Here is a 25,380-nt window from a genome sequence, read left to right on the forward strand (position 1 = left end):
GTTTCTACCTGTCAGAGCCTAAGTGTGACTTCAAAGGAGAACAGGTAGGTGATTGATGGGTAGATCGCTTCTCGGCCTCTTGGCTAAGATCAAGTGTAGTGTTGCAGGGGCGACACCATGGTCCTGCCATGGCAAGGTCGGGATGGAAGGGCGAAAACCAATCGCAATCCGAATTCATACCGTGGGTTACCTATCACCGTCCGAGTCACGGTGAACCACAGCGACGAAGGAGGATCACCTATGGATCGGGGCTTCTTCACCAGGAGGATCCTGTTGAAGGCGTGCGGCTTCCAAGCTACGGAGATCTTCACCCTGCACGACTCCCGCAAAGGTGGTTATTTTGACGTCACGTTCAAGCAAGTGGCAGACTGCGTCCGGCTCCTGAGGGTGTTCGAGGAGAAGAGAGACCTGCCGGAGATGAAGATCCTGACGGCGGAGCCGCACTTTTCTCTGCCGTTGCAACGGGAACGTGAGGTGATGGTGCATGTGTACAACCCCTTCGTCCCTGTCGCCGACGTGGTCACCTTCCTCACCAGGTACTTCGATAAGGTGGGGAGCGGCACTGAGATTCGAGACGACTTGGGGATCTGGACAGGCAAACGCCTGTTTAAGGTCACGCTAAAGACCGATGGTAAGGGAGCCATTTTCCACCCTCCTTCCAGTTTCGCAATCGGGGGAAACCGTGGCTACCTGGTCTACGCTGGGCAACCCAAGCATTGCCGCTCATGCGGCAAGGCTGGTCATGTGGCGGCCAACTGCAGCGCCTCCCTCTGCAAGATCTGCAAACAGGAAGGGCACCAGACAAAAGACTGCAAACAGGCCAAGTGCTGCAACCTGTGTGGCGAGGCAAGTCACCTCTACAGGACCTGCCCCAAACGCTGCCGTACTTACGCACAGGCAGCCAAAGCCGACCACGGGGAAGCAGAAGAAATGTTCCGTGTCACTCCAACCACCAAGGCCCCCAGGGAGCTCAACGGGACAAAGGAGGACACAGAGAGAGACAAGGTGGAGAAAGAGATTGAGGCAACAGAGAGCCAATCAACAGCACCACCCCCTGAACCTTCCAGTCCTCAGGACAGCGAATCAATGGAGGAGGAGGCAGCAGTGGAAAAGCAGCAGGGGGAGTGGCGGACGGTGAAGAACAAGAAAAGTAAGAGGGAGCGAAGAAGAAGCAAAGGCGTTTCCCAGAGAAGCGGCAAGAGGCGTCTCCCATCCGACACGGATGACAAGGGCAGCAGCTCTTCGGATGAGGAAGTGCCAGAGCGGCACCGACAGAAGAGGCGGCAAAGCTCCAGGGCGTTGGAGGACGAGACACCCGAGCTCCAGAAAATTGGAGACAACAAGGAGACCAACGCACCCCAACTTTGCCTGCAACCTGAGGAGGCCAGTGCACCACAGCCCCTGGAATCTGGGAGCAGTGAGGCAATCATCGCACCCCAGCTCCAGGAAGCCGGGAACAGCAACCCCCCAGAGGGGGTGAGTTTTGGAGAAGCTTCTCCAGCAAAGGTCATCTCAAAATCCGCTCACTACGTGAACCTCCAGATGCCACTGGAGCAGAACACGGCCAAGGAGATCTACCTCAGCCCATCCAAAGTGAAGGAATTTGAGCTCACTACGGGTATGAAGGAGCAGACTAAAGGTCTGGGACTCTCAGAGACAGTGGTTTTGGTAGGAGAATAAATGCTTTAATATGGGTTTAAAGATTGTATCCATAAATGTGCGTAGCATTAAATCTACTACGCGATGTGTTGCGACCTTGGACTACCTTGCCAAGGTCAAAGCTGACCTGTTGTTTCTGCAGGAGTGTGCGATACCGCACCTCAGCTCCTACAGGCAATGGTCACGATGGTGGTCCCACGGGCCATCGATCTGGTCGGGCGGAAACGACTCTCGTTCCTCCGGCCTGGGTATTCTGCTGCGGGGAGGCAACTTCACCGTCTCCGAGGTCAAGGAGGTGGTGGGCGGGCGACTCCTGGTAGCAGACGTAATGTACAAGAACGCTCCACTCCGGTTAATTAACGTGTACGGCCCGGCACAAGGGGCTGAGCGGCTGGAGGTTTTTCAGCAGCTCCCACTGCTGCTGGCGACCTCCAGGCCGGTCATTCTGGGCGGGGACTTCAACTGCATCATCGATGCGGCTGGACGATCCGGCAGGGCCGGAAGCAGATTGGACGCTACGTCCAGATCCCTGATGGAAACAGTTAAGGATGCCAAGCTGCACGACGTCTTCAGCAACCCTGCAGACGGAGCGCAGCGTAGATACACCTGGTCGCGGCCAGACGGGTCCATTCGTTCCAGGATAGACTTCCTGTTTGTGTCCCGTGCATTCACAGTCAGATCCACCGAGGTCAAGCCGGTGTTCTTCTCTGACCACTGCCTCCTACTGGCGGACTGCCACTTGGAGGAAGACCTGAGGGTGGGCAGGGGGGCATGGAAGCTAAATGTGCAACTGCTGACCCCAGAGAACATTGAGGAGCTCAAGAGGGATTACAAAGGTTGGAGAACCGTGAAACCCCTCTTTGAGTCCCTGACACACTGGTGGGAAGTGATCAAGGGAAGCATCAAGAGGTTTTTCATCCTCAAAGGCACCCAGAAAGCTAGAAAGGAACAGAGGGAAATGTCCCGACTCCAGGAAAAGATGCAGAATCTGCTCCGGCTGCGGTCGATGGGGGTCGATGTCAAGGAGGAGCTCCAAGAGGTGAAGGGCCAGCAAGCCTCGCACTTTGCCTCGGAGGCCTCCAAGATCATCTTCCGTTCCAGAGTCCGCTCCGTGGAGCAGGATGAGACGTGCTCACGTTTCTTCTTCCAAAAGGTACACAGAGAGCGCTCTGTGATCAGCAGCCTGAAGGAAGAAGACGGCTCAGTAAAGTCATCACGGTCCGACATTCTGAGGATCAGCAAATCCTTTTATGCCGGACTGTATGACGTGAAGCCCACGGACAGCACGGCCTCCCAGTCCTTCCTGTCCTCTATCACGGAGGTCCTAGACCACAGTACTCGGGAGAGCCTAGACAAACCGCTAACCCCTGACGAACTGACTAAGGCCCTCGAGTCCTTCGAGAAGAGTAAAACCCCCGGAAGCGACGGCCTGCCGGCGGAGTTGTATTCGGCTCTGTGGGACTTGATCGGCCCAGACCTGCTAGAAGTGTACGAGAGTATGCTCCTGGCCGGCAGCATGTCAGAATCCATGAGGAAAGGCATCATCACCCTCATCTACAAGCACAAGGGGGAAAGGGAGGAAATTAGAAATTGGCGACCCATTTCACTGTTGAATATGGACTATAAGATTCTGTCCAAGGTCATCGCCAACCGGGTCAAATCCGCTCTGGAATTGGTGATTCACCCTGACCAGACCTGCTCTGTGCCAGGCAGGAAGATCTCTGACAGCCTGGCGCTGCTCAGGGATACGATTGCCTATGTACAGGACAGGGGTGTGGATACCTGCCTCATCAGCTTGGATCAGGAGAAGGCCTTTGACAGAATATCGCACACCTACATGGGGGATGTGCTCTCCAAAATGGGCTTTGGGGAGGGAATTCGAAATTGGATCCAACTGCTCTACACTAACATCAGTAGCGCAGTCTCAATCAATGGGTGGGAAACAGATAGCTTTCCGATTAAATCTGGAGTCAGGCAGGGCTGCCCTCTCTCGACTGTCCTTTTTGTGTGCTGCATAGAACCCTTTGCCGAGTCCATCAGGAAGGATCCGGGCATAAGAGGAGTGACGATCCCAGGCAGTGGAGGCACTCAGGTAAAAGCCTCCCTGTACATGGACGACGTCGTCGTCTTCTGCTCGGATCCGCTGTCGGTGCGCAGACTGATGCACGTCTGCGACCAGTTCGAACTGGCCTCGGGAGCCAAGGTAAATCGTGGGAAGAGCGAGGCCATGTTCTTTGGGAACTGGGCTGACCGATCCTTTGTCCCCTTCACTGTCAGGGCTGACGGCCTGAAGGTGCTGGGGATATGGTTCGGAGGGACCGGGGCATGCGTTAGAAACTGGAAGGAGCGAGTGGCTATGGTGAAAAGGAAACTGGGCATGTGGGAGCGACGCTCCCTCTCCATTGCGGGTAAGAACCTGGTCATCAGGTGTGAGGTACTCTCGCTGTTGCTGTACGTGGCGCAGGTCTGGCCCATTCCACACTCCTGCGCGACGGCGATCACTCGAGCCATCTTCCGCTTTATCTGGAGGTCGAAAATGGATCGTGTCTGCAGGGACGCGATGTACAAGCCTCTAGATAAAGGGGGAAAAAACGTGCCCAACATCGCCCTCATACTGATGGCCACCTTTGTGTGCGGCTGCATCAAGCGGTGCGTAGACCCTCAGTACGCAAACACCAAGTGTCACTACGTGCTGAGGTTCTACCTGTCCCCGGTGTTGCGAAGGATGGGTCTGGCCACGCTGCCGCGGAACGCTCCAAGTAGTTGGACCGTGCCGTACCACCTGTCCCTGGTGGAAAAATTTATGCAGAAAAACACCTTTGACCACAAGTCCATCAGGCAGTGGTCAGCACGTAACGTCCTAGAGGCCCTGAGGGATAAGGAGAGGGTGGACCCTGTGGGATGGTTCCCCGAGCAGACTGTCAAAGTCATTTGGCAGAATGCCTCATCGCCAGAACTTTCCAACAAGCACCAAGACGTAGCTTGGCTGGTGGTGAGAAAGGCCCTCCCCGTCAGATCCTTCCTACACGCCAGGAGTCTCACCCCCTCTGCACGATGCCCTCGAGGTGGCTGTGGTGGGGAAGAGACCGTTGTTCACCTCCTTGTGGATTGTGCCTTTGCAAAGAAAGTCTGGAGAGAGATGCAGTGGTTGCTGTCGAGGTTCATCCCGAGCAGTTCTGTGACACAGGACTCTGTGCTCTACGGGCTGTTCCCAGGGACACACACCGAGACAAACATCAACTGCAGCTGGAGGATCATCAACTCGGTGAAAGACGCGCTTTGGTCTGCCCGAAACTTGTTGGTCTTCCAGCACAAAGAGTTGTCCCCGACCGATTGTTGCGGACTGGCACAATCCAAAGTCCAGGACTACGTGCTGAGGGACGCACTAAAGCTTGGGGCAGCTGCCGCAAAGGCGCAATGGGGAAGGGTCGCTGTCTAAGACCTTTCTACCACAGCGCACCGAGAGACTGGGAACTGTTTAGAGCCCCTCGGGCTGTACAGATCAAAATGAAAGGCTGTAAATGACTGTAATATTGTTTGTACTGATGCACCTGGTGATACATTTTGTAAAAGTTTAACCTGGATTGTACCCTTGTAATGTTGTTTTTGAAATGGTTTTGAATGTGATTGAAGATTTTTATGAATAAAGTATATTTTCACAAAAAAAAAAAAATCTCTTCTTTTCTCTGCCGTTGCAACGGGAACGTGAGGTGATGGTGCATGTGTACAACCCCTTCGTCCCTGTCGCCGACGTGGTCACCTTCCTCACCAGGTACTTCGATAAGGTGGGGAGCGGCACCGAGATTCGAGACGACTTGGGGATCTGGACAGGCAAACGCCTGTTTAAGGTCACGCTAAAGACCGATGGTAAGGGAGCCATTTTCCACCCTCCTTCCAGTTTCGCAATCGGGGGAAACCGTGGCTACCTGGTCTACGCTGGGCAACCCAAGCATTGTCGCTCATGCGGCAAGGCTGGTCATGTGGCGGCCAACTGCAGCGCCTCCCTCTGCAAGATCTGCAAACAGGAAGGGCACCAGACAAAAGACTGCAAACAGGCCAAGTGCTGCAACCTGTGTGGCGAGGCAAGTCACCTCTACAGGACCTGCCCCAAACGCTGCCGTACTTACGCACAGGCAGCCAAAGCCGACCACGGGGAAGCAGAAGAAATGTTCCGTGTCACTCCAACCACCAAGGCCCCCAGGGAGCTCAACGGGACAAAGGAGGACACAGAGAGAGACAAGGTGGAGAAAGAGATTGAGGCAACAGAGAGCCAATCAACAGCACCACCCCCTGAACCTTCCAGTCCTCAGGACAGCGAATCAATGGAGGAGGAGGCAGCAGTGGAAAAGCAGCAGGGGGAGTGGCGGACGGTGAAGAACAAGAAAAGTAAGAGGGAGCGAAGAAGAAGCAAAGGCGTTTCCCAGAGAAGCGGCAAGAGGCGTCTCCCATCCGACACGGATGACAAGGGCAGCAGCTCTTCGGATGAGGAAGTGCCAGAGCGGCACCGACAGAAGAGGCGGCAAAGCTCCAGGGCGTTGGAGGACGAGACACCCGAGCTCCAGAAAATTGGAGACAACAAGGAGACCAACGCACCCCAACTTTGCCTGCAACCTGAGGAGGCCAGTGCACCACAGCCCCTGGAATCTGGGAGCAGTGAGGCAATCATCGCACCCCAGCTCCAGGAAGCCGGGAACAGCAACCCCCCAGAGGGGGTGAGTTTTGGAGAAGCTTCTCCAGCAAAGGTCATCTCAAAATCCGCTCACTACGTGAACCCCCAGATGCCACTGGAGCAGAACACGGCCAAGGAGATCTACCTCAGCCCATCCAAAGTGAAGGAATTTGAGCTCACTACGGGTATGAAGGAGCAGACTAAAGGTCTGGGACTCTCAGAGACAGTGGGTTTGGTAGGAGAATAAATGCTTTAATATGGGTTTAAAGATTGTATCCATAAATGTGCGTAGCATTAAATCTACTACGCGATGTGTTGCGACCTTGGACTACCTAGCCAAGGTCAAAGCTGACCTGTTGTTTCTGCAGGAGTGTGCGATACCGCACCTCAGCTCCTACAGGCAATGGTCACGATGGTGGTCCCACGGGCCATCGATCTGGTCGGGCGGAAACGACTCTCGTTCCTCCGGCCTGGGTATTCTGCTGCGGGGAGGCAACTTCACCGTCTCCGAGGTCAAGGAGGTGGTGGGCGGGCGACTCCTGGTAGCAGACGTAATGTACAAGAACGCTCCACTCCGGTTAATTAACGTGTACGGCCCGGCACAAGGGGCTGAGCGGCTGGAGGTTTTTCAGCAGCTCCCACTGCTGCTGGCGACCTCCAGGCCGGTCATTCTGGGCGGGGACTTCAACTGCATCATCGATGCGGCTGGACGATCCGGCAGGGCCGGAAGCAGATTGGACGCTACGTCCAGATCCCTGATGGAAACAGTTAAGGATGCCAAGCTGCACGACGTCTTCAGCAACCCTGCAGACGGAGCGCAGCGTAGATACACCTGGTCGCGGCCAGACGGGTCCATTCGTTCCAGGATAGACTTCCTGTTTGTGTCCCGTGCATTCACAGTCAGATCCACCGAGGTCAAGCCGGTGTTCTTCTCTGACCACTGCCTCCTACTGGCGGACTGCCACTTGGAGGAAGACCTGAGGGTGGGCAGGGGGGCATGGAAGCTAAATGTGCAACTGCTGACCCCAGAGAACATTGAGGAGCTCAAGAGGGATTACAAAGGTTGGAGAACCGTGAAACCCCTCTTTGAGTCCCTGACACACTGGTGGGAAGTGATCAAGGGAAGCATCAAGAGGTTTTTCATCCTCAAAGGCACCCAGAAAGCTAGAAAGGAACAGAGGGAAATGTCCCGACTCCAGGAAAAGATGCAGAATCTGCTCCGGCTGCGGTCGATGGGGGTCGATGTCAAGGAGGAGCTCCAAGAGGTGAAGGGCCAGCAAGCCTCGCACTTTGCCTCGGAGGCCTCCAAGATCATCTTCCGTTCCAGAGTCCGCTCCGTGGAGCAGGATGAGACGTGCTCACGTTTCTTCTTCCAAAAGGTACACAGAGAGCGCTCTGTGATCAGCAGCCTGAAGGAAGAAGACGGCTCAGTAAAGTCATCACGGTCCGACATTCTGAGGATCAGCAAATCCTTTTATGCCGGACTGTATGACGTGAAGCCCACGGACAGCACGGCCTCCCAGTCCTTCCTGTCCTCTATCACGGAGGTCCTAGACCACAGTACGCGGGAGAGCCTAGACAAACCGCTAACTCCTGACGAACTGACTAAGGCCCTCGAGTCCTTCGAGAAGAGTAAAACCCCCGGAAGCGACGGCCTGCCGGCGGAGTTGTATTCGGCTCTGTGGGACTTGATCGGCCCAGACCTGCTAGAAGTGTACGAGAGTATGCTCCTGGCCGGCAGCATGTCAGAATCCATGAGGAAAGGCATCATCACCCTCATCTACAAGCACAAGGGGGAAAGGGAGGAAATTAGAAATTGGCGACCCATTTCACTGTTGAATGTGGACTATAAGATTCTGTCCAAGGTCATCGCCAACCGGGTCAAATCCGCTCTGGAATTGGTGATTCACCCTGACCAGACCTGCTCTGTGCCAGGCAGGAAGATCTCTGACAGCCTGGCGCTGCTCAGGGATACGATTGCCTATGTACAGGACAGGGGTGTGGATACCTGCCTCATCAGCTTGGATCAGGAGAAGGCCTTTGACAGAATATCGCACACCTACATGGGGGATGTGCTCTCCAAAATGGGGTTTGGGGAGGGAATTCGAAATTGGATCCAACTGCTCTACACTAACATCAGTAGCGCAGTCTCAATCAATGGGTGGGAAACAGATAGCTTTCCGATTAAATCTGGAGTCAGGCAGGGCTGCCCTCTCTCGCCTGTCCTTTTTGTGTGCTGCATAGAACCCTTTGCCGAGTCCATCAGGAAGGATCCGGGCATAAGAGGAGTGACGATCCCAGGCAGTGGAGGCACTCAGGTAAAAGCCTCCCTGTACATGGACGACGTCGCCGTCTTCTGCTCGGATCCGCTGTCGGTGCGCAGACTGATGCACGTCTGCGACCAGTTCGAACTGGCCTCGGGAGCCAAGGTAAATCGTGGGAAGAGCGAGGCCATGTTCTTTGGGAAGTGGGCTGACCGATCCTTTGTCCCCTTCACTGTCAGGGCTGACGGCCTGAAGGTGCTGGGGATATGGTTCGGAGGGACCGGGGCATGCGTTAGAAACTGGAAGGAGCGAGTGGCTATGGTGAAAAGGAAACTGGGCATGTGGGAGCGACGCTCCCTCTCCATTGCGGGTAAGAACCTGGTCATCAGGTGTGAGGTACTCTCGCTGTTGCTGTACGTGGCGCAGGTCTGGCCCATTCCACACTCCTGCGCGACGGCGATCACTCGAGCCATCTTCCGCTTTATCTGGAGGTCGAAAATGGATCGTGTCTGCAGGGACGCGATGTACAAGCCTCTAGATAAAGGGGGAAAAAACGTGCCCAACATCGCCCTCATACTGATGGCCACCTTTGTGTGCGGCTGCATCAAGCGGTGCGTAGACCCTCAGTACGCAAACACCAAGTGTCACTACGTGCTGAGGTTCTACCTGTCCCCGGTGTTGCGAAGGATGGGTCTGGCCACGCTGCCGCGGAACGCTCCAAGTAGTTGGACCGTGCCGTACCACCTGTCCCTGGTGGAAAAATTTATGCAGAAAAACACCTTTGACCACAAGTCCATCAGGCAGTGGTCAGCACGTAACGTCCTAGAGGCCCTGAGGGATAAGGAGAGGGTGGACCCTGTGGGATGGTTCCCCGAGCAGACTGTCAAAGTCATTTGGCAGAATGCCTCATCGCCAGAACTTTCCAACAAGCACCAAGACGTAGCTTGGCTGGTGGTGAGAAAGGCCCTCCCCGTCAGATCCTTCCTACACGCCAGGAGTCTCACCCCCTCTGCACGATGCCCTCGAGGTGGCTGTGGTGGGGAAGAGACCGTTGTTCACCTCCTTGTGGATTGTGCCTTTGCAAAGAAAGTCTGGAGAGAGATGCAGTGGTTGCTGTCGAGGTTCATCCCGAGCAGTTCTGTGACACAGGACTCTGTGCTCTACGGGCTGTTCCCAGGGACACACACCGAGACAAACATCAACTGCAGCTGGAGGATCATCAACTCGGTGAAAGACGCGCTTTGGTCTGCCCGAAACTTGTTGGTCTTCCAGCACAAAGATTTGTCCCCGACCGATTGTTGCGGACTGGCACAATCCAAAGTCCAGGACTACGTGCTGAGGGACGCACTAAAGCTTGGGGCAGCTGCCGCAAAGGCGCAATGGGGAAGGGTCGCTGTCTAAGACCTTTCTACCACAGCGCACCGAGAGACTGGGAACTGTTTAGAGCCCCTCGGGCTGTACAGATCAAAATGAAAGGCTGTAAATGACTGTAATATTGTTTGTACTGATGCACCTGGTGATACATTTTGTAAAAGTTTAACCTGGATTGTACCCTTGTAATGTTGTTTTTGAAATGGTTTTGAATGTGATTGAAGATTTTTATGAATAAAGTATATTTTTACAAAAAAAAAAAAAAAAAAATCTCTTCTGTCCTCAGGACAGCGAATCAATGGAGGAGGAGGCAGCAGTGGAAAAGCAGCAGGGGGAGTGGCGGACGGTGAAGAACAAGAAAAGTAAGAGGGAGCGAAGAAGAAGCAAAGGCGTTTCCCAGAGAAGCGGCAAGAGGCGTCTCCCATCCGACACGGATGACAAGGGCAGCAGCTCTTCGGATGATGAAGTGCCAGAGCGGCACCGACAGAAGAGGCGGCAAAGCTCCAGGGCGTTGGAGGACGAGACACCCGAGCTCCAGAAAATTGGAGACAACAAGGAGACCAGCGCACCCCAACTTTGCCTGCAACCTGAGGAGGCCAGTGCACCACAGCCCCTGGAATCTGGGAGCAGTGAGGCAATCATCGCACCCCAGCTCCAGGAAGCCGGGAACAGCAACACCCCAGAGGGGGTGAGTTTTGGAGAAGCTTCTCCAGCAAAGGTCATCTCAAAACCCGCTCTCTACGTGAACCTCCAGATGCCACTGGAGCAGAACACGGCCAAGGAGATCTACCTCAGCCCATCCAAAGTGAAGGAATTTGAGCTCACTACGGGTATGAAGGAGCAGACTAAAGGTCTGGGACTCTCAGAGACAGTGGGTTTGGTAGGAGAATAAATGCTTTAAAATGGGTTTAAAGATTGTATCCATAAATGTGCGTAGCATTAAATCTACTACGCGATGTGTTGCGACCTTGGACTACCTAGCCAAGGTCAAAGCTGACCTGTTGTTTCTGCAGGAGTGTGCGATACCGCACCTCAGCTCCTACAGGCAATGGTCACGATGGTGGTCCCACGGGCCATCGATCTGGTCGGGCGGAAACGACTCTCGTTCCTCCGGCCTGGGTATTCTGCTGCGGGGAGGCAACTTCACCGTCTCCGAGGTCAAGGAGGTGGTGGGCGGGCGACTCCTCGTAGCAGACGTAATGTACAAGAACGCTCCACTCCGGTTAATTAACGTGTATGGCCCGGCACAAGGGGCTGAGCGGCTGGAGGTTTTTCAGCAGCTCCCACTGCTGCTGGCGACCTCCAGGCCGGTCATTCTGGGCGGGGACTTCAACTGCATCATCGATGCGGCTGGACGATCCGGCAGGGCCGGAAGCAGATTGGACGCTACGTCCAGATCCCTGATGGAAACAGTTAAGGATGCCAAGCCGCACGACGTCTTCAGCAACCCTGCAGACGGAGCGCAGCGTAGATACACCTGGTCGCGGCCAGACGGGTCCATTCGTTCCAGGATAGACTTCCTGTTTGTGTCCCGTGCATACACAGTCAGATCCACCGACGTCAAGCCGGTGTTCTTCTCTGACCACTGCCTCCTACTGGCGGACTGCCACTTGGAGGAAGACCTGAGGGTGGGCAGGGGGGCATGGAAGCTAAATGTGCAACTGCTGACCCCAGAGGACATTGAGGAGCTCAAGAGGGATTACAAAGGTTGGAGAACCGTGAAACCCCTCTTTGAGTCCCTGACACACTGGTGGGAAGTGATCAAGGGAAGCATCAAGAGGTTTTTCATCCGCAAAGGCACCCAGAAAGCTAGAAAGGAACAGAGGGAAATGTCCCGACTCCAGGAAAAGATGCAGAATCTGCTCCGGCTGCGGTCGATGGGGGTCGATGTCAAGGAGGAGCTCCAAGAGGTGAAGGGCCAGCAAGCCTCGCACTTTGCCTCGGAGGCCTCCAAGATCATCTTCCGTTCCAGAGTCCGCTCCGTGGAGCAGGATGAGACGTGCTCACGTTTCTTCTTCCAAAAGGTACACAGAGAGCGCTCTGTGATCAGCAGCCTGAAGGAAGAAGACGGCTCAGTAAAGTCATCACGGTCCGACATTCTGAGGATCAGCAAATCCTTTTATGCCGGACTGTATGACGTGAAGCCCACGGACAGCACGGCCTCCCAGTCCTTCCTGTCCTCTATCACGGAGGTCTTAGACCACAGTACGCGGGAGAGCCTAGACAAACCGCTAACTCCTGACGAACTGACTAAGGCCCTCGAGTCCTTCGAGAAGAGTAAAACCCCCGGAAGCGACGGCCTGCCGGCGGAGTTGTATTCGGCTCTGTGGGACTTGATCGGCCCAGACCTGCTAGAAGTGTACGAGAGTATGCTCCTGGCCGGCAGCATGTCAGAATCCATGAGGAAAGGCATCATCACCCTCATCTACAAGCACAAGGGGGAAAGGGAGGAAATTAGAAATTGGCGACCCATTTCACTGTTGAATGTGGACTATAAGATTCTGTCCAAGGTCATCGCCAACCGGGTCAAATCCGCTCTGGAATTGGTGATTCACCCTGACCAGACCTGCTCTGTGCCAGGCAGGAAGATCTCTGACAGCCTGGCGCTGCTCAGGGATACGATTGCCTATGTACAGGACAGGGGTGTGGATACCTGCCTCATCAGCTTGGATCAGGAGAAGGCCTTTGACAGAATATCGCACACCTACATGGGGGATGTGCTCTCCAAAATGGGCTTTGGGGAGGGAATTCGAAATTGGATCCAACTGCTCTACACTAACATCAGTAGCGCAGTCTCAATCAATGGGTGGGAAACAGATAGCTTTCCGATTAAATCTGGAGTCAGGCAGGGCTGTCCTCTCTCGCCTGTCCTTTTCGTGTGCTGCATAGAACCCTTTGCCGAGTCCATCAGGAAGGATCCGGGCATAAGAGGAGTGACGATCCCAGGCAGTGGAGGCACTCAGGTAAAAGCCTCCCTGTACATGGACGACGTCGCCGTTTTCTGCTCGGATCCGCTGTCGGTGCGCAGACTGATGCACATCTGCGACCAGTTCGAACTGGCCTCGGGAGCCAAGGTAAATCGTGGGAAGAGCGAGGCCATGTTCTTTGGGAACTGGGCTGACCGATCCTTTGTCCCCTTCACTGTCAGGGCTGACGGCCTGAAGGTGCTGGGGATATGGTTCGGAGGGACCGGGGCATGCGTTAGAAACTGGAAGGAGCGAGTGGCTATGGTGAAAAGGAAACTGGGCATGTGGGAGCGACGCTCCCTCTCCATTGCGGGTAAGAACCTGGTCATCAGGTGTGAGGTACTCTCGCTGTTGCTGTACGTGGCGCAGGTCTGGCCCATTCCACACTCCTGCGCGATGGCGATCACTCGAGCCATCTTCCGCTTTATCTGGAGGTCGAAAATGGATCGTGTCCGCAGGGACGCGATGTACAAGCCTCTAGATAAAGGGGGAAAAAACGTGCCCAACATCGCCCTCATACTGATGGCCACCTTTGTGTGTGGCTGCATCAAGCGGTGCGTAGACCCTCAGTACGCAAACACCAAGTGTCACTACGTGCTGAGGTTCTACCTGTCCCCGGTGTTGCGAAGGATGGGTCTGGCCACGCTGCCGCGGAACGCTCCAAGTAGTTGGACCGTGCCGTACCACCTGTCCCTGGTGGAAAAATTTATGCAGAAAAACACCTTTGACCACAAGTCCATCAGGCAGTGGTCAGCACGTAACGTCCTAGAGGCCCTGAGGGAAAAGGAGAGGGTGGACCCTGTGGGATGGTTCCCCGAGCAGACTGTCAAAGTCATTTGGCAGAATGCCTCATCGCCAGAACTTTCCAACAAGCACCAAGACGTAGCTTGGCTGGTGGTGAGAAAGGCCCTCCCCGTCAGATCCTTCCTACACGCCAGGAGTCTCACCCCCTCTGCACGTTGCCCTCGAGGTGGCTGTGGTGGGGAAGAGACCGTTGTTCACCTCCTTGTGGATTGTGCCTTTGCAAAGAAAGTCTGGAGAGAGACGCAGTGGTTGCTGTCGAGGTTCATCCCGAGCAGTTCTGTGACACAGGACTCTGTGCTCTACGGGCTGTTCCCAGGGACACACACCGAGACAAACATCGACTGCAGCTGGAGGATCATCAACTCGGTGAAAGACGCGCTTTGGTCTGCCCGAAACTTGTTGGTCTTCCAGCACAAAGAGTTGTCCCCGACCGATTGTTGCGGACTGGCACAATCCAAAGTCCAGGACTACGTGCTGAGGGACGCACTAAAGCTTGGGGTAGCTGCCGCCAAGGCGCAATGGGGAAGGGTCGCTGTCTAAGACCTTTCTACCACAGCGCACCGAGAGACTGGGAACTGTTTAGAGCCCCTCGGGCTGTACAGATCAAAATGAAAGGCTGTAAATGATTGTAATATTGTTTGTACTGATGCACCTGGTGATACATTTTGTAAAAGTTTAACCTGGATTGTACCCTTGTAATGTTGTTTTTGAAATGGTTTTGAATGTGATTGAAGATTTTTTATGAATAAAGTATATTTTTACAAAAAAAAAAAAAAAAATCTCTTCTGTGTCAACAAAAGTAAGAAGGAGCGAAGAAGCAGCAAAGCCATTTCCCAGAGAAGCGGCAAGAGGCGTCTCCCATCCAACATGGATGACAAGGGCAGCAGCTCTTCGGATGATGAAGTGCCAGGGCGGCACCGACAGAAGAGGCGGCAAAGCTCCAGGGCGTTGGAGGACGAGACACCCGAGCTCCAGAACATTGGAGACAACAAGGAGACCAGCGCACCCCAACTTTGCCTGCAACCTGAGGAGGCCAGTGCACCACAGCCCCTGGAATCTGGGAGCAGTGAGGAAATCATCGCACCCCAGCTCCAGGAAGCCGGGAACAGCAACCCCCCAGAGGGGGTGAGTTTTGGAGAAGCTTCTCCAGCAAAGGTCATCTCAAAACCCGCTCTGTACGTGAACCTCCAGATGCCACCTGAGCAGAACACTGCCAAGGAGATCTACCTCAGCCCATCCAAAGTGAAGGAATTTGAGCTCACTACGGGTATGAAGGAGCAGACTAAAGGTCTGGGACTCTCAGAGACAGGGGGTTTGGTAGGAGAATAAATGCTTTAAAATGGGTTTAAAGATTGTATCCATAAATGTGCGTAGCATTAAATCTACTACGCGATGTGTTGCGACCTTGGACTACCTAGCCAAGGTCAAAGCTGACCTGTTGTTTCTGCAGGAGTGTGCGATACCGCACCTCAGCTCCTACAGGCAATGGTCACGATGGTGGTCCCATGGGCCATCGATCTGGTCGGGCGGAAACGATTCTCGTTCCTCCGGCCTGGGTATTCTGCTGCGGGGAGGCAACTTCACCGTCTCCGAGGTCAAGGAGGTGGTGGGCGGGCGACTCCTCGTAGCAGACGTAATGTACAAGAACGTTCCACTCCGGTTAATTAACGTGTATGGCCCGGCACAAGGGGCTGAGCGGCTGGAGGTTTTTCAGCAGCTCCCACTGCTGCTGGCGACCTCCAGGCCGGTCATTCTGGGCGGTGACTTCAACTGCATCATCGATGCGGCTGGACGATCCAGCAGGGCCGGAAGCAGATTGGACGCTACGTCCAGATCCCTGATGGAAACAGTTAAGGATGCCAAGCTGCGCGACGTCTTCAGCAACCCTGCAGACGGAGCGCAGCGTAGATACACCTGGCCGCGGCCAGACGGGTCCATTCGTTCCAGGATAGACTTCCTGTTTGTGTCCCGTGCATTCACAGTCAGATCCACCGACGTCAAGCCGGTGTTCTTCTCTGACCACTGCCTCCTACTGGCGGACTGCCACTTGGAGAAGGACCTGAGGGTGGGCAGGGGGGCATGGAAGCTAAATGTGCAACTGCTGACCCCAGAGAACATTGAGGAGCTCAAGAGGGATTACAAAGGTTGGAGAACCGTGAAACCCCTCTTTGAGTCCCTGACACACTGGTGGGAAGCGATCAAGGGAAGCATCAAGAGGTTTTTCATCCTCAAAGGCACCCAGAAAGCTAGAAAGGAACAGAGGGAAATGTCCCGACTCCAGAAAAAGATGCAGAATCTGCTCCGGCTGCAGTCGATGGGGGTCGATGTCAAGGAGGAGCTCCAAGAGGTGAAGAGCCAGCAAGCCTCGCACTTTGCCTCGGAGGCCTCCAAGATCATCTTCCGTTCCAGAGTCCGCTCCGTGGAGCAGGATGAGACGTGCTCACGTTTCTTCTTCCAAAAGGTACACAGAGAGAGCTCTGTGATCAGCAGCCTGAAGGAAGAAGACGGCTCAGTAAAGTCATCACGGTCCGACATTCTGAGGATCAGCAAATCCTTTTATGCCGGATTGTATGACGTGAAGCCCACGGACAGCACGGCCTCCCAGTCCTTCCTGTCCTCTATCACGGAGGTCTTAGACCACAGTACGCGGGAGAGCCTGGACAAACCGCTAACTCCTGACGAACTGACTAAGGCCCTTGAGTCCTTCAAGAAGAGTAAAACTCCCGGAAGCGACGGCTTGCCGGCGGAGTTGTATTCGGCTCTGTGGGACTTGATCGGCCCAGACCTGCTAGGAGTGTACGAGAGTATGCTCCTGGCCGGTAGTATGTCAGAATCCATGAGGAAAGGCATCATCACCCTCATCTACAAGCACAAGTGGGAAAGGGAGGAAATTAGAAATTGGCGACCCATTTCACTGTTGAATGTGGACTATAAGATTCTGTCCAAGGTCATCGCCAATCGGGTCAAATCCGCTCTGGAATTGGTGATTCACCCTGACCAGACCTGCTCTGTGCCAGGCAGGAAGATCTCTGACAGCCTCGCGCTGCTCAGGGATACGATTGCCTATGTACAGGACAGGGGTGTGGACACCTGCCTCATCAGCTTGGATCAGGAGAAGGCCTTTGACAGAATATCGCACACCTACATGGGGGATGTGCTCTCCAAAATGGGCTTTGGGGAGGGAATTCGAAATTGGATCCAACTGCTCTACACTAACATCAGTAGCGCAGTCTCAATCAATGGGTGGGAAACAGATAGCTTTCCGATTAAATCTGGAGTCAGGCAGGGCTGTCCTCTCTCGCCTGTCCTTTTCGTGTGTTGCATAGAACCCTTTGCCGAGTCCATCAGGAAGGATCCGGGCATAAGAGGAGTGACGATCCCAGGCAGTGGAGGCACTCAGGTAAAAGCCTCCCTGTACATGGACGACGTCGCCGTCTTCTGCTCGGATCCGCTGTCGGTGCGCAGACTGATGCACATCTGCGACCAGTTCGAACTGGCCTCGGGAGCCAAGGTAAATCGTGGGAAGAGCGAGGCCATGTTCTTTGGGAACTGGGCTGACCGATCCTTTGTCCCCTTCACTGTCAGGGCTGACGGCCTGAAGGTGCTGGGGATATGGTTCGGAGGGACCGGGGCATGCGTTAGAAACTGGAAGGAGCGAGTGGCTATGGTGAAAAGGAAACTGGGCATGTGGGAGCGACGCTCCCTCTCCATTGCGGGTAAGAACCTGGTCATCAGGTGTGAGGTACTCTCGCTGTTGCTGTACGTGGCGCAGGTCTGGCCCATTCCACACTCCTGCGCGATGGCGATCACTCGAGCCATCTTCCGCTTTATCTGGAGGTCGAAAATGGATCGTGTCCGCAGGGACGCGATGTACAAGCCTCTAGATAAAGGGGGAAAAAACGTGCCCAACATCGCCCTCATACTGATGGCCACCTTTGTGTGTGGCTGCATCAAGCGGTGCGTAGACCCTCAGTACGCAAACACCAAGTGTCACTACGTGCTGAGGTTCTACCTGTCCCCGGTGTTGCGAAGGATGGGTCTGGCCACGCTGCCGCGGAACGCTCCAAGTAGTTGGACCGTGCCGTACCACCTGTCCCTGGTGGAAAAATTTATGCAGAAAAACACCTTTGACCACAAGTCCATCAGGCAGTGGTCAGCACGTAACGTCCTAGAGGCCCTGAGGGAAAAGGAGAGGGTGGACCCTGTGGGATGGTTCCCCGAGCAGACTGTCAAAGTCATTTGGCAGAATGCCTCATCGCCAGAACTTTCCAACAAGCACCAAGACGTAGCTTGGCTGGTGGTGAGAAAGGCCCTCCCCGTCAGATCCTTCCTACACGCCAGGAGTCTCACCCCCTCTGCACGTTGCCCTCGAGGTGGCTGTGGTGGGGAAGAGACCGTTGTTCACCTCCTTGTGGATTGTGCCTTTGCAAAGAAAGTCTGGAGAGAGACGCAGTGGTTGCTGTCGAGGTTCATCCCGAGCAGTTCTGTGACACAGGACTCTGTGCTCTACGGGCTGTTCCCAGGGACACACACCGAGACAAACATCGACTGCAGCTGGAGGATCATCAACTCGGTGAAAGACGCGCTTTGGTCTGCCCGAAACTTGTTGGTCTTCCAGCACAAAGAGTTGTCCCCGACCGATTGTTGCGGACTGGCACAATCCAAAGTCCAGGACTACGTGCTGAGGGACGCACTAAAGCTTGGGGCAGCTGCCGCAAAGGCGCAATGGGGAAGGGTCGCTGTCTAAGACCTTTCTGCCACAGCGCACCGAGAGACTGGGAACTGTTTAGAGCCCCTCGGGCTGTACAGCTCAAAATGAAAGGCTGTAAATGATTGTAATATTGTTTGTACTGATGCACCTGGTGATACAGTTTGTAAAAGTTTAACCTGGATTGTACCCTTGTAATGGTGTTTTTGAAATGGTTTGGAATGTGATTGAAGATATTTTATGAATAAAGTATATTTTTGCAAAAAAAAAAAATCTCTTCTGTGTCTCTGCCTGAAACTTGTTGGTCTTCCAGTGCAAGGAGTTGTCCCCAACTGAGTGTTGCAGACTGGCGCACTCCCAGGTCCAGGACTATGTGCCGAGGATCGCACTAAAGCTTGGGGTAGCCGCCGCAAAGGCGCAATGGGGAAAGGTCGCTGTCTAAGACCTTCCTGCCATAGTGCACCGAGGGGCTGGGAAAGGGCTGTATGGCTCACAATGAACGTATACATTGAATACTAATGGAATTATAATTGTATTGAAGCATGATGTATGTTGATAACTCCAATACCATTGCACTGTCTGACTGTCTGTGATGACCATATTGAAATGATTGTAATATTCATTGATTGTATTAAAGCACCTCGTGATCCATGTGTAAAAGTTGAATCTAATTGCTCCTTTTGTGATGGCGATTTAGAAATGTGTTGTAATGTTCTTCCAGATATTTTATGAGTAAAGTATATTTTTCAAAAAAAAATCTTCTGTGTCTCTTTTGATTGGCAAGTGGTTTAAATCAGGAGACGTTATTACAGCTGAAGAATAGAGTTAAGAAATTCACTTTTAAAACATTTAACATCCAAATTAATTAATTAATTAATTAAATAGCATAGAGATGACGGGGAAGGCAATGTGTTGCAGCTATAGGTGGGAGCTAGTGAATGTCAGTGCGATCCACAGTGACCACATCCGCAGCAAGTGTTGGCTGCTCAGGGAATTTCGGCTCAGAGTTGATGAGCTGGAGTCTGAGCTGCAGGCACTGTGACCCATTAGGGAGGGGGAGAGTTACCTGGACACTGTTTCAGGAGACAGTCACACCCCTTAGATTAATTGCATCAAATTTGGACCGTGGTCAGGGACAGGAGGGTGTGACTGCGAGTGAGGCAGGAATGAGGATCCAGAATTTAGCTTTGGAGGAGCCTCAGCCAACCAGTGCCCTTGTCCAATAGGTACGAGGTTCTTGCTCCCAGTGTGGGCGAGTGCACAGACTGCAGGGAGGATGAGCGAACTGACCACAGCATCATGATACAGAGCACCATTCAAGTGGGGGGAGAAAGAGAAATGTAGTAGTAATAGAGGATAGCATAGTTGGGGGAATAGATGCTGTTCTCTGCAACAAAGACAGAGAGACCCAAAGGCTGTGTTGCTTACTTGGTGCCAAGGTTAAGGACATCTCTTCCAGGCTGGAGAGGAACTTGGAGTGGGAGGGGAAGGATCCAGTTGTTGTGGTCCAAGTAGGTACCAACGACATAGGTAGGACTAGGAAAGAGGTTCTGCTGAGGGACTATGAGCAGCTTGGGGCTAAATTAAAAAGCAGAAGCACAAAGGTAATAATCTCCGGCTTACTACCTGAGCCACATGCAAATTGGCGTAGGGTAAATAAAATTAGAGGGATAAATGCATGGCTCAAAGATTTGTGTGGGAGAAATGGGTTCCAATTCATGGGGCACTGGCACCAGTACTGGGGAAAGAGAGCTGTTCCAATGGGATGGGCTTCATTTGAACCATGCTAGGACCAGTGTCCTAGCGAACTGTATAAGTAGGGTTGTAGGTAGGACTTTAAACTAATTAGTGGGGGGGGAGGGTTCAATTGAAGGGAGTTTAAACAATCAAGAAGGAAGAAGTGAGCGGAGGTGCAGGGTAGTGAAGAGGCGAATGATAATCAAAGTGTGACAGGAAGAAAATATAAGAAGAATGCAGCAGAAATTAGAACCAGAATGAGTAATAATGGTAAAAGATCAAAGCTTGAGGCACTTCATCTAAATGCACACAGCATTTGTAACAAGATAGATGAGTTGACGGCACAAATAGAAATAAATGAATATGACTTGATAGCTATTACAGAGTTGTGGTTGCAGGGTGACCAAGACTGGGAACTCAATGTTCAAGGGTATTCGACCTTCTGGAAAAATAGGCAAAAAGGAAAAGGAGGTGGGGTAGCTTTGTTAAAAAGGGAAGGTATCGGTTCGGTGGTGAGTGGTGATGAAGGTGCAATAGATTGTGATGTGGAATCAGTTTGGGTGGAAATAAGGAATAGCAAGGGGAAGAAGTCACAGGTGGGAGTGGCCTATTGACCCCAAAGAGTTGCCTCACTGTAGGGCAATTCATAAATTGGGAAATAATGGAGGCATTTAAGAAGGGCGCTACAATTGTCATGGATGATTTTAATCTGCATATTGACTGGACAAATCAGATTGGCAGGGGTAGCATGGGAGACAAATTTGTAGAATGCATCAGGGGTTGTTTCTTAGGGCAATACATTGCAGAACCTACCCGGGAACAGGCTATTTCAGATCTAGTAATGTGTATTGAGGTGGATTAATAAGATGTATTGTAGTTAAGTATCCTCTAGGTGGTAGTGATCACAACATTGTAGAATTTTAAATTCAGTTTGAGGGCGAGCAACTCGGGTCCCAAGCCAGTGCCCTCAACTTAAATAAGGGCAACTACAGAGGTAAGAAGGAACAGTTGTCTAAAGTGATCTGGGAAAATAGACTAAGCGGAAGGTCAGCAGATGAGCTGTGGCAGACGTTTAAGCAGGCATTTCATAACACTCAGCAAAAATTTATCCCGGTCAAATAGAAGACTTGATGAGAAGGATGGACCACCTGTGGTTAACAAACATGGTCAAGGAGAGTATCCAATCAAAAGCTAAGGCATACAAAGTGGCGAAAACTAGTGGTAGGACAGAGGATTGGGAATGTTTTAGGAACCAGCTGCGGATAAATGAAAAGCTAATAACGAGGGAGAAAACTGATTATGAAAGTAAATTGGCAAGAAATATAAAAACAAACAGGAAGAACTTCCACGGGTATATAAAAAGAAAGAGAGAGTGGCTAAAGTGAGCATGGGACCCTTGGAGGATGTGACTGGAGAATTGATAATGGGGAACAGGGAAATGGCAGATAATTTAAATCAATATTTTGCATCAGTCTTCATGGTGGAGGACATTATAAACATCTGAAATATATCAGTAAACAAGGAGTTAATGGGAGATCTTGTAACAGTCTCTATCACGAGGGACAAAATATTTGACAAACTAATGGGACTAATGACAGACAAGTCACCAGGATCTGATGGCCTGCATCCAAGAGTTTTAAAGGAAGTAGCTGCAGAGATAGTGGAGGCATTGGTCAAAATATTCCAGAACTCACTGGATTCCAGGAGGGTCCCAGCGGATTGGAAAATGGCTAATATGATGCCCCTGTTCAAGAAGGGAGGGAGACAAAAAGCAGGAAACTATATGCCAGTCAGCCTAACATCTGACGTTGGGAAAATGCTAGAGTCCATTGTTAAGGAAGAAATAGCAGGACATTTGGAAAAGCTTAACACAATCAGAGTCAACATAGTTTTGTGAAAGGGAGATCAAGTTTGACAAGTTTGCTGGAGTTCTTTGAGGATATAACAAGCAGAGTTGATAAAGGGAAACAGTAGATGTAGTTTATTTGGATTTTCAGAAGGCATTCCATAAGATGCCACGTTAAAACTTATTGCACAAGGTAGGAGCTCACCGGATTGGAGTAATGTATTAGGATTGTTTAACACACAGAAGACAGAGAGTCGGGATTAATGGGTCTTTTTCAGGTTGGAAAGACATAACTAGTGGGGTGCCACAAAGTCCTAGGGCCTCAATTATTTACTATCTACATTAATTACTTGGAGGAGGGGGCAGAGTGTAATGTATCCAAATTTGCTGATGATACAAAAATAGGTGGGAGGGCATGTTGTGATGAGGACATAAGGAATCTGCAAGGGGATATAGACAGGTTGAGTGAGTGGGCAAAAACTTGGCAGATGGAGTTTAATGTAGGAAAGTGTGAGGTCATGCACTTTGGCCGGAAGAATCAAAAGGCAGACTATTATTTAAATGGAGAGAGACTCCAAAAAAAGTGCAGCACAGAGGGGTCTGGGTGTTCTTGTGCATGAAACACAAAAAGTTAGCATGCAAGTGCAGGAAGTAATTAAGAAGGCAAGTGGAATTTTGGCCTGTATTGCTCGGAGTTTAAAAATAGAGAAGTCTTGTTACAACTGTACAGGGTGTTGGTGAGGCCGCACCTGGAGTACGGTGTACAGTTTTGGTCCCCGTATTTAAGAAAGGATATACTGGCATTGGAGGCAGTTAAAAAAAAAAAATCACTCTGCTGATTCCTGGGATGGAGGGGTTGACTTATCAAGAACAGCTAAACAGGTTAAGTCGTCATTCATTAGAGTTTAGAAGAATGAGGGGTGTTCTTATTGAAACATACATGATTCTGAGGGGGCTTGACAGGGTAGATGTTGAGAAGATGTTTCCACTAATGGGGAATCTCGAACTAGGGGGTATAATTACAGAACAAGGGGACACTCATTTAAAACTGAGATGCGAAGGAATTTCTTCTCTCAGAGGGTCGTGAATGTCTGGAATTCTCTACCCCAGAGAGTTGTGGAGGCTAGATCACTGATTTAAAGAGGAGGTAGATAGATTTTTGAAATATCGGGGAGTTGAGGGCTATGAGGAGCTGGCACAAAATAGGAATTGAGCCTGGGGCAGATCAGCCATGATCTTACTGAATGACAGGGCAGGCTTGAGCAGCCGAATGGCCTACTCCTGCTTCTATTTCTTATTTTTCTATGTTCCTATGCATTAATATAGTGCCTCCAACACAGTAAAACATCCCAGGATGCCCCTCATTGGAGTGCTAGCAAGCAAAATCTGACACAGGTGATATCAGGACAGGTGTGGTAGGTTTTAAGGAGCGTTTTAAAGGAGGAAATACGGGTGAAAAGGTTTAGGGAGGGAATTTCAGTGTTTAGGGCCTAGGCAGCTGAAGGTATGGCCGTCAATGGTGGAGCAGTTAAAATCAATGATCCACCATGGGTCAAGATTCGAGGAATGCCGAGATCGAGGAGGATTGGAGGGCTGGTGGAGGTTACATGGATAGGGAGGGATAAAGTCAAGGAGGAGTTTGCAATCAAGCACAAGAGCTCTATAATTGAGGTGTTGCCAAACCAGATGGGGCATTGGTTTAACGTCTCATGTTAACATAAGACCCTTTCTTAAGACATGTCATAAGACATAAGGCTCTTTCGATTCCGGGATGTCATTCTTAAACTTTGAGAAGATTTAGGGTTAAGATTTGGAATTATACAGAGAAAATTATTAAACTGAGCTTCAAAACATACCTGCTAAACCAGAAAGTTCACATAAAATACAGTATCCAACTCCAAATTTTTATCTTTTATGGCAGTGGGCCGAAAGTTCTTGTTTGTATTTAATTGTACTTTAAATAGAGATGTGATGAATCAAGCAATATAAACATGAACTCAGTATCAAAACCTAATTTATTTTTGATTCTTATGCATACTTTTTTTGAAGTCACAACTTTGTATCTTTCAGAATTCATTTAGAATAATAGGTGTGAAATAATTATGGTTTCTTGCCTTATTTCCAGCAGCAATGATTTTTACATAGTCAAACATGGGTTTCTACATGAATTTTGCTGTAATCTCACAAGCGTAAATGCAGCCTCAGCCGCCTTGGCTTTCAACTCTGGAATTTCCTCCCTGGACCTCTCCTCCTTTCCAACCCCATCTCTTCCTTTAAGACCCTCCCTAATGCTTACCTCTTTAACCAAACACTCGTTTACGCCTCTTAATATTCCCATCTCTGGTTCAAAATCCATTTGGTTAACATATGTTTCTGTGAAATGCCCTGTGGCATTTTGTTACATTACACGTGCCTAATAAATGCAAGCTCTTGCTGTTGTTGTTTGAGCGGAATCTCCCGAACAACTTAAGCAGCTTACTTCCTTACTGGTCATAGACTGTCCACAAATATTCATTACAAACCCACGGACTCCCACAGCTACCTCAACTACAGCTCCTCACACCCTCAGTTCCTTCACCTCCATCACATCTGTTCCGATGATGCCACCTTCCAAAATGGTGCTCCTGACATGTCTTCCTTCTTCCTTACTGGACTTAACACTGAGTTCAACAACTTCAGACCATGGACTCTCTCCTCTATCTTCACTCCTTTTTTAATCCCCCTTTTTAAAATGTATTTTTATTTTTTATTTAGTTCTTTTTATTTTTATTTAGTCATTGTTTTATCTACTTTTTTATTAACTTTTTTGTCCCCTTTTCAACGCCTTTTCCCCAACCACCACCCTCTCCTCCCACCCCACCCCCAAAAGGGCCACCTGTTACTTATTCCATGATGTTCTTTCACACAGTGCTGACCCTTGTTCTGCTATTAACACATTCTGCTTTTTTATCTTCATGCCACTATCAACACCTTCTTTAGCCCCGACCACTACCATTAACACTCATTTTGTGATGTGTTCATGACATCTTTGTCAATCTCTCCTTAGCCCCCACCTATAGCCTACCTTCTATCCAGCTTCACCTGGTCCACCCCCCACCACCCCCCGGCCCTAAACAATATAAATTTAATCACATTTCTACCTCTCTTTAGCTCTGAAGAAGAGTCATATGTATTTGAAACGTTAACTCCGTTTCTCTCTCCACAGATGCTGCCAGGCCTGCTGAGTTTTCCAGCATTTTCTGTTTTAATTATTTAATTTGCAATACTTGTTCCAAGCCAGGTGGGGATGCAAGCTGTGAGGAGGACACAGAGAGGCTGCAAAGAGATATAGACAGGTTTCCTGACTGGGCAACAAG

The 25,380-nt window shown here is 51.3% G+C and overlaps 1 protein-coding gene across 1 annotated transcript in view; it reads left to right on the top strand.

Moving 5' to 3' along the window:
* The first annotated feature begins 477 nt into the window (after positions 1-477).
* LOC144681103 (uncharacterized) overlaps positions 478-25,380 on the top strand; it is a 29,405-nt gene continuing 4,502 nt past the window's right edge. Inside the window, exons 1-2 of the mRNA XM_078542835.1 lie at positions 478-1,668; positions 6,015-6,045. Coding sequence (XP_078398961.1) covers positions 478-1,668; positions 6,015-6,045 — 1,222 coding nt within the window. The remainder of the gene's footprint in view (positions 1,669-6,014; positions 6,046-25,380) is intronic.

The sequence above is a fragment of the Cetorhinus maximus genome, chromosome 5, assembly GCF_964194155.1.
Source record: "Cetorhinus maximus chromosome 5, sCetMax3.hap1.1, whole genome shotgun sequence".
Taxonomy (NCBI): Eukaryota; Metazoa; Chordata; class Chondrichthyes; order Lamniformes; family Cetorhinidae; genus Cetorhinus; species Cetorhinus maximus.